The 13,847-nt window shown below is 46.2% G+C and overlaps 1 protein-coding gene across 4 annotated transcripts in view; it reads left to right on the plus strand.

Moving 5' to 3' along the window:
• The window catches only part of cad (carbamoyl-phosphate synthetase 2, aspartate transcarbamylase, and dihydroorotase), a 137,574-nt gene that overhangs the window by 5,279 nt on the left and 118,448 nt on the right, over positions 1-13,847 (plus strand). For all 4 annotated transcript variants that reach the window (XM_059645463.1, XM_059645464.1, XM_059645465.1 and 1 more), the window contains exon 2: positions 7,432-7,571. In XM_059645463.1, coding sequence (XP_059501446.1) covers positions 7,432-7,571 — 140 coding nt within the window. The remainder of the gene's footprint in view (positions 1-7,431; positions 7,572-13,847) is intronic.

A 13,847-nucleotide genomic window follows, 5' to 3' on the forward strand; every position in this document is an offset into this window, starting at 1 on the left:
TTGATGTCTACAAAATCATGAGAGGTATAGACAGGGTGGATAGCAAGAAACTTTACTCTTTACTCTTTCTCCCCCCCCCCACCCCGATTAGGGGTCTGAATTACTAGGGGCCATGATTTCAAGGTGAGAGGGGAAAAGTTTAAGGGAGATGTGTGTGTAAAGTTCTTTACGCAGAGGATGGTGGGTGCCTGGAATGCGTTGCCAGTGGAGGTGGTAGAGGCGGGCACGATAGCGTAATTTAAGATGTATCTGGACAGATACGTGAATGGGTAGGGAGCAGCGGGATACAGATCCTCGGAAAATAGGTGACAGGTTTAAATAGAGAATCGGGATTGGCACAGGCTTGGAGGGCCAAATGGCCTGTTCCTGTGCTGTAATTTTCTTTGTTCTTGTCCTTGACTGCAGAGACCAGATGTCGTAATCTGACTTGGTCCATTTGCTAGCACTTGGCGCATATTCCTCTAAACTCTTCCTATTCATGTACCCATCCAGCTGTCTTTTAAATTTTGTAATAGTACTCTCCACCACCACCTCTTCTGGCAGCCTTGTTCCATACACAGATCACCCTTTGTGTGAAAAGGTTACCCTTTGGGTCCCTTTTAAATTTTTGACCTCTCATGGTAAACCTATGCCTTCTAGTTTTGGACTGCCCTACCCTAGGATCGAGAACTTGGCTACTCACCTTATCCATGCCCCTCATGATTTTATAAACCTCTATTCAACCTTACCCTTTAGCTCAAACCGTCCAATCTTGACAACATCTTGTAAATCTTTTCTGAACTTGTTCACGTTTAATGACATCTTTCCGACAGGAAGGAGACCAGAAATGTACACAGTATTCCAAAAGTTGCCTTACAAATTTCCAGTACAGCCGCAACATGATATCCCAACTCCTAAACTCCATGTTATGACCAGTGAATGCAAGAATGCCAAACAGCTGCTTCATCACTTTTTTTTTTAATTGCGACCCCACTTTCAAAGCACTATGCACCTGTGCCCCCAGGTCTTTGTTCAGCAACTTTCCCCAGGTCTCTACCATTAACTGCATAAGCCCTGCCCTGGTTTGCTTTACCAAAATGCAATACCTCACATTTATCTAAAGTTAAACTCCATCTGCCACTCCTCAGCCCATTAGTCCAATTGATCAAGATCCTGCTATACTCTGAGGTAAACCTTCTTGGCTGTCCACTGCATCACCAATTTTTGGAGTCATCTGCAAACTTACCATATCTCCTGTATTCATGTCCAAATTATTTATATAAATGATGAAAAGCAGAACAGATTGTTTTATGGCATACTGTTGGTCACAAACCTAATCCTATCGCAGTCCCAAATCAATCCTCTACCACCACCCTCTGTCTCCTAACTTTAAGCCAATTTTGTATCCAATTTGCTAGCTTCTTTGTATTCCATCTAACCCTGCTAACCAGTCTATCACGTGGAATCTTGTTGAACGCCTTATCGAAGTCCACAAAGTGAGTCTACCACTCTTTGCCCTTCAGTCTTCTTTATCACCTCTTCAAAAAACATGATCAAGTTAGTGAGACATGTTTTCCCTCACATAAAGCAATGTTGACCATCCCTAATCAGTTTTTACCTACTCATCCAGCATTCTTGACACCTACCAACCTTACTCTTCACGCTAACAGGAACATACTGTCTCTGGATTTTCGTTAACTCATTTTTGAAGGTTTCCCACTTTCTAGCCGCCCTTTTACCTACAAATATCTGTACCCAGCCAACTTTTGAAAGTTCTTGCCTAATACCATCAAAATTGGCCTTCCTCCAATTTAGAACTTAGTTTTAGATCAGACCTTTCCTTTTCCTTCACTATTTTAAAGCTAATAGAATTATGGGTGGCATGGTGGCTCAGTGGTTAGTGCTGCTGCCTCACAGCACCCAGGGGCCCAGGTTCAATTCCACCCTCGCGCAGCTGTCTTTATGGAGTTTGCACGTTCGCCTCGTGTCTTTGTGGGTTTCCTCTGGGTGTTCCGGTTTCCTCCCACAATCCAAAGATGTGTCGGCTAGGTGGATTGGCCTTGCTAAATTGCCCGTAGTATTCAGGGATATGTAGATTGGGTGGATTATAGGGGGATGGGTCTCGGTGAGATGCTGTGAGGTGTTGGACTGATGAACCTGTTTCCACACTCTAGGAATTCTAAGATTCTTAGATAATCACTGGCCCCAAAGTGCTCCTCCACTGGCATCTCAGTCACTTGCCCTGCCGTATTTCCCAAGAGAAGATCAAACATTGCTCCTTTTCTAGAAGGTTCATCCATATATTCAATAAGAAAATGTTCTTATACACTGTTAACAGATTCCTGTCCATCCATGCCCTTAACATTATGGCAGTCCTAGGGTATGTTTGGAAAGTTAAAATCCCTTATCATTACAACCCTACTATTCTTAAAGATGTTGGAGATCTCCTTACGTATTTGCTTCTCAACTTCTTGCTAACTCTTAGGGGATGTAGATGACAACCCAATAAGGTGATCATCCCTTTCCTATTTCTTATTTCCATGCTTTTAAATCACTGGATGTACTAGGAATATCCTCCCTAAGCATGCCATAATGTTATTCTTAAACTGTAATGACATCCTTAAGAGAAACACCCTTCTCCATGCATTCTTGTATCCCATTCAATAACTTGTACAGAATCGATACCCTGGAACAGTAAGTTGCCAGTCCTGCCCCTCCCTGAGCCATGTTTCTATAATACTGTGACGTGCAAGTCCCATGTTCTCCACCACACCCTAACTTCATGTGCCTTACCTCTCAGGTCTCTTGCATTGAAAAAAAGAGCTAAATTTATCAGCCTTGGAAACATAAGAAGTGCAGATGCTGGAGTCAGAGATAACACAGTAGTGTGGAGTTGGAGGAACATAGTAGGCCAGGTAGTATCAGAGGAGCAGAAAAATTGATAATTCAGGTTGGGACTCTCTTCAGAAAGGTCAGAAATAAATAGAGGAGGGCTGGGGCTGGTGAAGGTAGGTGGGATGGTGATACTGAGCGCAAGTAGTTAGTGGGGATTGGTCAGTGAGGTGGGAGGGTTTATAAGTGGGAGAGAACATGGGCAGGTTGTGTCAGGTCCAGGAGGCGGGGAGGGTTGGTCATGGGATGAGGCTAAAATCCACATTTACACTATTGGGCTGCAGGCTCCCGAGATGGAATATGAGCTGCTGCTCCTCCAGTTTGCGGATGGCATCATTGTGACACTGGAGAAGCCCAGGATGGACATGTCACCCAGGGAGTGAGGACGTGGGGTGGGGGGTGTGGAGTTGAAATGATTTGCGACTGGAAGGTGTTGTTTGTTTCAAACAGTGCAGGTGCTCTACAAAACGGTCTCCGAGCCTCCACTTGGTCACACTAATGTAGAAGAGGCCGCAGCGGGTGCAATAGACCACATTGACAGACGTGCAGGTGAATCGCTGTTTATTGTGGAAGGTTTGTTTGGTCCTTAAATGGAGGTGTTGGCAGAGGTGTAGCAACAACAGGAAGTGCGTGTCATTCACCTTATCTATGCCCCTCATAATTCGATAAAGCTCAGTAAGATCTTCTCACCAAGGTATTGGTCTCCTTCCAATTCAAGTGCATCCTGTCCCTCACATATAGATCACTTCTACCTCAGACGAGATCCCAGGGGTCTAAAAGGTTCAAAAATATGAATCCTTGCCCTTTGCACCATCTCCTTAGCCACACAGTCATCTGCTGCATACCCCCAATCCTACTCTCTCTGGTGCATGGCACCAGGAGTAATCTAGATATTACCATCTTGAGGACCTACTTTTTAACCACTAACAAAAACAAAAGTTGCTGGAAAAGCTCAGCAGGTCTGGCAGTATCCGTGAAGAGGAATCAGAGTTAGCATTTTGGGTCTGTAATCCTCTCCTCAGTTCTGAGGAAGGGTCATTGGTTCCAAAATGTTCGCTGTGATTTCCGTTCACAGATGCTGCCAGACCCGCTGAGCTTTTCCAGCAACTCTTTTTTTATTTCTGATTTATAGCCTCCACAGTTTTTTCGGTTTCTACTTTTTTAACCTCCTGCCTAATTTTCTATATTCTGTCTGCAGAATCTTGACCCTTTCTCGAACAACATATTGGTACCAAAGTATGCAATGACCTTCTGCTACTCACTCTCCCCTTTCAGAATGTTCTTCCCGTGCTCCGAGACATCCTTGATCATGGACTAGGGAGACAACAGATCATTCTGACGTCTTGATGACAGCTGAAGAAACGTCTGTGCCCCTAACTAGAGAGTCCCCTACTATAATTGATTACTTGAAACCCGATATATCCCTGCTTACAGTAGAGCCACTCAGGGTATCAGAAATCTGGCAGTCAGTGCTACATTCCCGTGGATGCTACCACCCCCTATAGTATCCAAGCTAGCACAGTTGTTTGAGTCAGAGATAGCCACAGGAGAGTCCCGCAGTACCTGTCTACCTCTCCTAGCAGTAATCCATTTACCTGACTGTGTCTGTAGTTTTACCTACCTTGCTGAAACTGCCATCCATCACATCCCCTGGCTCCTGTTAGTTCCTTATTGCCTCTAACTGCCTGTTCAACCAATCCATGCATTCAGATAGGATTCGCCACCAAACACACTTCCTGCAGACGTAGTCCCCAGGAATATTTGCAGTACTTACTGATTTCCCACATCCGACGAGAGCATCATTCCACTAAAAGCCATCTGTGCCTCTTTAATAATCTATAGACCCAGATACCTAAAAACAAACAACACAGATTGATTAATAATGCAGTCTTACTGCTCACAACTCTGTTCTGAAACCTAGCCAGTTTATTAATACTAAATAACTTAATACCTAACAAGAGGATGGGGAAGTGACGCCTCTGTTTAAGAAAGGAGGGTGGCAGAAGGTGGGAAATTATAGGCCAGCTAGTTGACTTCAGTCGTTGATAAGATTTTAGAGTCCATTCTCAAGAACAAGATTGTGGAAGTGCTTGGTTAGATAGGGCTGAGTAAGCATGGCTTCATTAAGGCGTGGTTATTCAATCTGTTAAGATTCTTTCGAGAGGGTAATGAGCAAGTTTGACTTAGAGCCAGGATGATAGCTGGTAGCTCGTGAATTTCTGCAGGGGTCTGTTGAGACCACTGCTATTCATGTCATATGCTAGCGATCTGGATGAAAAAACTGAGGGTATTGTTGCCGGGTTTGAGGATGGCACAAAGATGGAGGGACAAGTAGTGTTGTGGAAGCAGGGAGGCTGTAGAAGGACCTGGACTGGCAAAGTGGCACATAGAATACAATGTCAAAAAGTGAGGTTATGCACCTAGTTTGGAAAAATAGAGATGTAGACTATTTTCAAAGTGAGGAAAAGTGACGGAAATTTGAATCACCACAGGACTTGGAAGTCCGAGTTCAGGATTCTCTTAAGGTTAATATTCAGGTTCGGTTAGCAATTAGGAAGGCAAATACAATGTTAGCGTTCATTTCAAGAGGGCTGGAATACAGGATCACAGGTATTGCTGAATCTGCACAAGGCTGTGGTCAGACCAGAGCAGTTTTGGGCCCTATATCTTAAAGAAGGATGTGCTGGTGTTGGAATCATTCCGGAAGAGATTTATAACAATGATCCTGGGAATGATGAACTTGACATATGAGGAATGGTTGAGCACTGTAGGTTTGTATTCGTTGGTGTTTCGATGGATGAGGGTGGAATCTGATTGATTGAAACTTAACACTGAGAAGTCTGGGCAAAGTGGATATAAAGCAGATGTTTCCGTGAGTAGGAGTTACTGTAACGTGAAAACGCCACCTTGGAGTGAAGGGACAACCCTTTGGAACTGAGCTGAGGGAGAATCTCTTCATCCAAAGTATTTGGAGCAGTCTGGATCAGTCTCAAACAGTTGCAAGGCAGAGGAATGAAGTCATTGACAAGAGGATGGAGATTATGGTGGAACTGAAAGCAGTGGCTTTGGTCTTGCCAGTATTTGATTGGAAAAAATCTTTCCCTATCCAGTACTAACTGTTGGACAAACAGCCTTAATGGTTTAGAAATTGTATGGATATTGGGGGAATATTCCATTATCTTGAATGAAACAAATGAAGTATGTTGAGATCTGTTTTGAGTAGGATTGGTTCCAACTCTTGAAGTGCTGTACATTGATCTTATGCTGAGTTTCATGATCTTATGCATTGATCTTATGCATAGTCATGTCAATTCGCAATGCCCACTTATTTGCAATAAACTCAGCTGTATTCTTATCTCTAAGTCCTGTTGGCCCCCAACCCATGTTATCAAAGTTTGATTTGTTGGAATTCCTGTTTATAATAATGTACAGTTGTGTAGTTAATTGAACGCAGTTTGCAATGGTACTTGAAAGATTGAGGAAGGCATGTAAAAGGGAAATGCTGTGTTGAACACACGATCATTTACAAACAGAGTGAGATGTTGCCCTTCTTCTAGTTTTAAATGTGATTACATCTTGACCTTTTTATCTCCACTGGAAAATGCTAATTGTCCTAAAACATTAACTCTGTTTCTCTCCACAAATGCTGTTGCTGGTATATCTGGCATTTTCTGTTTTTCTTTGTTTGGCTAAAGAGTTTAACCAACCGGTCCCATGCTTATTTCTTAAGAGTTCAACTAGAAGGAATGCTCAAAATAAACAGTTCACTGTTTACATTAAATATTGTGAATACTTTGTGGATTGAATATTAACAAAGTATATTTTATTCGACTGTCTCAAGGAAGAGGAACAAATTATTTTGTGCTAAAATTGTTTTAAAACAGTCTAAATTTTGTTACCGTACATGCACTGTAAATAAAGGAGAACCAAAGTTCTTCTACCTTTGTAGATTTGAAACTACTGAAACCTCAGAGTGAACAGCACTGGGGACCTGCTTAGTTTAGAGATTATAGTATCTGGATAATTGTCTAAATCTAAAAATGGTGAACAAATGGAGGTAGAGGATCATTTTAGGTGTTTTGCAAAATCAACATACTTAAGTTTTTCATTTGAAGTGATTTAGATGATTCTTCATTAAATAAAATTTGTAAGATCAAAAAGAATAAGAAGTGTTGATATTTGACCCATGGCAATTAGAGGTAATGTTTTATTGTATTGTCAAACTGTTAGGAGGGGAGATGGTTGTGCCTCAGCTGGTATATTTTCATCTTTGTTACATTATTGGGTACAGATGGTACATTTAACCCTTTTTTTTTCCCCCTGCAAAAAATGAAAACTTATAAGTTGCCCTAGGAAATTTTCATATATCAATTTGGTTAGAACTTGAAGAATAACTGTACAAATTAAAGGAAGAATTGGAGCAAAGCCTGAAAGCAGTACTTTACTTGAAGGCAAAGTTTTCTTTAAATTATAATGTCTGAAGAAAAGCTATTGCGTTTCGTTGTTCATGGATATACCGTTGTCAAAATATGCAGCTTCTGCAATAAATTTTCCTCTCAGTTTTCCAGACTGGAATGGTTGGTTACCCAGAGGCCTTGACTGATCCATCATATTATTGCCAAATACTGGTCCTTACCTATCCATTAATCGGGAACTATGGCGTACCAAATGATGAAGAGGATGAACTTGGACTCAGCAAGGTAAATAGCATCTAATAAGTTACTGTATATGCTAATAATGCTTGAGCTCGCTCAACAAATATAACATTGTGCAGTCTCCTTAGATATGTTTATTCTGGGTTAATTCTCAGTAAATTATTTAGTTATAAATAGCATTTGTCTTGCATTAAGTTGTCTGCTTTGCCTGAAATCAAGTAATTGTACTTTCAAAGAAAATAAAAGCCCTCCTCTTGAAAGTCTCAAAGTACTCAATTAAGTAGCTACTTCAGTTGTGATGTAGGTAAATGTAATGCTAATAATGTAGGAAACACTGTTTATTGTTAATAATAAATGTATGCTTGAGGTATTTTCTCCTTAGAAAAAAACAGAAACATAAAATAAAAGAGTAAGAGAAGTATGCCATTTGACCCTTTGATCCTACTTCACACATTGGTAAGATTATGCTTGAGCTTCTACATCAATGCCAATTTCTCACTGAATTCCCAAATCCTTTGCATCCAAAACTTAACTATCTCTGTCTCAATTTGACTATCTCTTGGGTACAGAATGCGAAAGTTTCAGAACACTGAATAGATCTTTCCTTTTCTCTGAACTGACTGGTCAGCTTCTTAGTTTGAGGCTCTGACAGGCCCCTCCACTGTCAGACTATCCAGTCAGAGAAAGCTTTGTCCTAGAACTTGCCTTCTCCTTAACAAGTGCATACATTTAAATATGATCATCTTTCAAGCTCCTAAAAAGGGAATGCCTCCTCAAGCTGTGCGATGTGGGCCTCTGGGGTATTGTGACACCTCAGGATTTATTTTTGGGGGGAGAGTGGGTCAAGATGTTTGGCTAAAATTGATGGTGAATTTAAAATTTAATACAGTATTATTTCCCTGTAAATCTTGCATGCAGTTGTCATCATAAGTTGAAAGTGTATTTTAAAGGTCTTCATTATTGCCAATACACAGATAAGTGGTAGTTATAGAATCATAGAGCCACACGTTGAGGAAGTAGACCCTTGGGTCCAACCAGTCCATGCCAACTATAATCCCAAACTAAACCAGTTCTCTCCCCCGCCCACCCCCACCCACCAGCTCCTGGCCCATATCCCTCCAAACATTTCTTAATCATGTACTTAGCTAAATACTTTTTTAAACGTTATAACAATACTCTCAACCACCATTTCCTCTGGAAGCTCATTCCACACATGAACTACTATGTGCTTTTAAGAAACAAAATTGTCCCGTGTCTTTTTTTAAAAGATCTATGCCCTCTAGTCTTGAAATCCACTATCCTAGGGAAAAGACACCTGCTGTTCACCTGATTTATACCTCTCCTGATTCTATAAACATCTATAAAGTCACCCCTCTACCTTCTACACTCCAGTTTAAAAAAAAGTCCCAGCCTACCCAGCCCTTCTTTCTAATTCAAACTCTCCATTCCTGGCAACATCCTGGTAAATCTTCCCTGAACCCTCTCTGGCATAATAATATGCTTCCGAGAACCGGGTGACCAGAACTGGACACAGTACTCCAAAAGAGGCTTTGTCAACGTCTCAACTCCTATACTCAAAGGTTTGAGCAATGAAGGCAGGTGTGCTAAATACCCTTTTAACCACCCTATGTGATGCAACCTTCAAAAGAATCAGGTACCTGAACACCAGGTCTCTCTGTTCTACAACACTACCATGGTCCTGCCTTTAATTGTATAAGTCCTGCCCTTATTTGTTTTACCAAAATGCAGTACCTTACATTTATCCAAATTAAACTCCACCTACCACTGTTCAGCCCATTTGACCCAATTGATCAAGATCTCTTTGTAATCTTAGATAACCGTCCTCACTCTCTACTGTACCACCAATTTTGGTATCATCTGCAAACTTAATAATCATGAGTTCTATATGCTCATCTAAATCATTTATGTATAAGACACTGCTGATCACAGGTCTAAAGTCTGAAAAACAATCCTCCACTATCACTTAAGATAATAAAATGTGAGGCTGGATGAACACAGCAGGCCAAGCAGCATCTCAGGAGCACAAAAGCTGACGTTTCGGGCCTAGACCCTTCATCAGAGAGGGGGATGGGGGGAGGGAACTGGAATAAATAGGGAGAGAGGGGGAGGCGGACCGAAGATGGAGAGTAAAGAAGATAGGTGGAGAGGGTGTAGGTGGGGAGGTAGGGAGGGGATAGGTCAGTCCAGGGAAGACGGACAGGTCAAGGAGGTGGGATGAGGTTAGTAGGTAGATGGGGGTGCGGCTTGGGGTGGGAGGAAGGGATGGGTGAGAGGAAGAGCCGGTTAGGGAGGCAGAGACAGGTTGGACTGGTTTTGGGATGCAGTGGGTGGGGGGGAAGAGCTGGGCTGGTTGTGTGGTGCAGTGGGGGGAGGGGATGAACTGGGCTGGTTTAGGGATGCAGTAGGGGAAGGGGAGATTTTGAAACTGGTGAAGTCCACATTGATACCATATGGCTGCAGGGTTCCCAGGCGGAATATGAGTTGCTGTTCCTGCAACCTTCGGGTGGCATCATTGTGGCAGTGCAGGAGGCCCATGATGGACATGTCATCAAGAGAATGGGAGGGGGAGTGGAAATGGTTTGCGACTGGGAGGTGCAGTTGTTTGTTGCGAACTGAGCGGAGGTGTTCTGCAAAGCGGTCCCCAAGCCTCCGCTTGGTTTCCCCAATGTAGAGGAAGCCGCACCGGGTACAGTGGATGCAGTATACCACATTGGCAGATGTGCAGGTGAACCTCTGCTTAATGTGGAATGTCATCTTGGGGCCTGGGATGGGGGTGAGGGAGGAGGTGTGGGGACAAGTGTAGCATTTCCTGCGGTTGCAGGGGAAGGTGCCGGGTGTGGTGGGGTTGGAGGGCAGTGTGGAGCGAACAAGGGAGTCACGGAGAGAGTGGTCTCTCCGGAAAGCAGACAGGGGAGGGGATGGAAAAATGTCTTGGGTGGTGGGGTCGGATTGTAAATGGCGGAAGTGTCGGAGGATAATGCGTTGTATCCGGAGGTTGGTGGGGTGGTGTGTGAGAACAAGGGGGATCCTCTTGGGGCGGTTGTGGCGGGGGCGGGGTGTGAGGGATGTGTCGCGGGAAATGCGGGAGACGCGGTCAAGGGCGTTCTCAATCACCGTGGGGGGAAAGTTGCGGTCCTTAAAGAACTTGGACATCTGGGATGTGCGGGAGTGGAATGTCCTATCGTGGGAGCAGATGCGGCGGAGGCGGAGGAATTGGGAATAGGGGATGGAATTTTTGCAGGAGGGTGGGTGGGAGGAGGTGTATTCTAGGTAGCTGTGGGAGTCGGTGGGCTTGAAATGGACATCAGTTACAAGCTGGTTGCCTGAGATGGAGACTGAGAGGTCCAGGAAGGTGAGGGATGTGCTGGAGATGGCCCAGGTGAACTGAAGGTTGGGGTGGAAGGTGTTGGTGAAGTGGATGAACTGTTCGAGCTCCTCTGGGGAGCAAGAGGCGGCGCCGATACAGTCATCAATGTACCTCCCACTGACTGAGGACTAACGGTCAGTCCTGAGCAAGGGGCTCACCTTTGTCCCCCTACAACCACACATCAACGAATACCAGTCACGGTCGGACATAGAGCAGTTTTTCCGCCGTCTTCGCCTGCATGCCTACTTCTTCAACCGGGAACCCAACCCTCCTTCCACTGACCCCTTCACCCGCTTCCAACACAAGTCCTCCTCCTGGACACCACCCCCAGGCCTCCTACCCTCCCTCGACCTCTTCATCTCCAACTGCCGTCGAGACATTAACCGCCTCAACCTCTCCACCCCTCTCACCCACTCCAACCTCTCCCCCGCAGAACGGGCAGCCCTCCGCTCCCTCCGCTCCAACCCCAACCTCACCATCAAACCCGCAGACAAGGGTGGCGCAGTGGTAGTATGGCGCACTGACCTCTACATCGCCGAGGCCAGACGCCAACTCTCCGACACCACCTCCTACCGCCTCCTCGATCATGACCCCACACCCGAGCACCAAACCATCATCTCCAACACCATTCATGACCTCATCACCTCAGGGGACCTCCCACCCACAGCCTCCAACCTCATTGTTCCCCAACCCCGCACGGCCCGTTTCTATCTCCTTCCCAAAATCCACAAACCTGCCTGCCCTGGTCGACCCATCGTCTCAGCCTGCTCCTGCCCCACCGAACTCATCTCCACCTATCTGGACTCCATTTTCTCCCCTTTGGTCCAGGAACTCCCCACCTATGTCCGTGACACCACCCACGCCCTCCACCTCCTCCAGGACTTCCAATTCCCTGGCCCCCAACACCTCATATTCACCATGGACGTCCATTCCCTGTACACCTGCATTCCGCATGGAGATGGCCTCAAGGCCCTCCGCTTCTTCCTGTCCCGCAGGCCCGACCAGGCCCCCTCCACCGACACTCTCATCCGCCTAGCTGAACTCGTCCTCACACTCAACAACTTCTCTTTTGACTCCTCCCACTTCCTACAGACCAAGGGGGTGGCCATGGGCACCCGCATGGGCCCCAGCTATGCCTGCCTCTTTGTAGGTTACGTGGAACAGTCCCTCTTCCGCACCTACACAGGCCCCAAACCCCACCTCTTCCTCCGGTACATTGATGACTGAATCGGCGCCGCCTCTTGCTCCCCAGAGGAGCTCGAACAGTTCATCCACTTCACCAACACCTTCCACCCCAACCTTCAGTTCACCTGGGCCATCTCCAGCACATCCCTCACCTTCCTGGACCTCTCAGTCTCCATCTCAGGCAACCAGCTTGTAACTGATGTCCATTTCAAGCCCACCGACTCCCACAGCTACCTAGAATACACCTCCTCCCACCCACCCTCCTGCAAAAATTCCATCCCCTATTCCCAATTCCTCCGCCTCCGCCGCATCTGCTCCCACGATAAGACATTCCACTCCCGCACATCCCAGATGTCCAAGTTCTTTAAGGACCGCAACTTTCCCCCCACGGTGATTGAGAACGCCCTTGACCGCGTCTCCCGCATTTCCCGCGACACATCCCTCACACCCCGCCCCCGCCACAACCGCCCCAAGAGGATCCCCCTCGTTCTCACACACCACCCCACCAACCTCCGGATACAACGCATTATCCTCCGACACTTCCGCCATTTACAATCCGACCCCACCACCCAAGACATTTTTCCATCCCCTCCCCTGTCTGCTTTCCGGAGAGACCACTCTCTCCGTGACTCCCTTGTTCGCTCCACACTGCCCTCCAACCCCACCACACCCGGCACCTTCCCCTGCAACCGCAGGAAATGCTACACTTGTCCCCACACCTCCTCCCTCACCCCCATCCCAGGCCCCAAGATGACATTCCACATTAAGCAGAGGTTCACCTGCACATCTGCCAATGTGGTATACTGCATCCACTGTACCCGGTGCGGCTTCCTCGACATTGGGGAAACCAAGCGGAGGCTTGGGGACCGCTTTGCAGAACACCTCCGCTCAGTTCGCAACAAACAACTGCACCTCCCAGTCGCAAACCATTTCCACTCCCCCTCCCATTCTCTTGATGACATGTCCATCATGGGCCTCCTGCACTGCCACAATGATGCCACCCGAAGGTTGCAGGAACAGCAACTCATATTCCGCCTGGGAACCCTGCAGCCATATGGTATCAATGTGGACTTCACCAGTTTCAAAATCTCCCCTTCCCCTACTGCATCCCTAAACCAGCCCAGTTCATCCCCTCCCCCCACTGCACCACACAACCAGCCCAGCTCTTCCCCCCCACCCACTGCATCCCAAAACCAGTCCAACCTGTCTCTGCCTCCCTAACCGGCTCTTCCTCTCACCCATCCCTTCCTCCCACCCCAAGCCGCACCCCCAGCTACCTACTAACCTCATCCCACCTCCTTGACCTGTCCGTCTTCCCTGGACTGACCTATCCCCTCCCTACCTCCCCACCTACACCCTCTCCACCTATCTTCTTTACTCTCCATCTTCGGTCCGCCTCCCCCTCTCTCCCTATTTATTCCAGTTCCCTCCCCCCATCCCCCTCTCTGATGAAGGGTCTAGGCCCGAAACGTCAGCTTTTGTGCTCCTGAGATGCTGCTTGGCCTGCTGTGTTCATCCAGCCTCACATTTTATTATCTTGGAATCTCCAGCATCTGCAGTTCCCATTATCTCTCCACTATCACTTGGTCTCTTGCTGTTAAGCAAGTTTTGTATCGAGTTGGCAAGCTCACCCAGGATCCCATCTGGTCTAAATTACTAAACAGTCTACTATGCAGAACCTTGTCAAGGGCTTTACTAAAGTCCAAGTGAACAATGCCTACGGCTCTGCCCTCATCAATCTTCTTGGT

This window comes from Stegostoma tigrinum, chromosome 4 (genome assembly GCF_030684315.1).
Source record: "Stegostoma tigrinum isolate sSteTig4 chromosome 4, sSteTig4.hap1, whole genome shotgun sequence".
In the NCBI taxonomy this organism is placed as follows: Eukaryota; Metazoa; Chordata; class Chondrichthyes; order Orectolobiformes; family Stegostomatidae; genus Stegostoma; species Stegostoma tigrinum.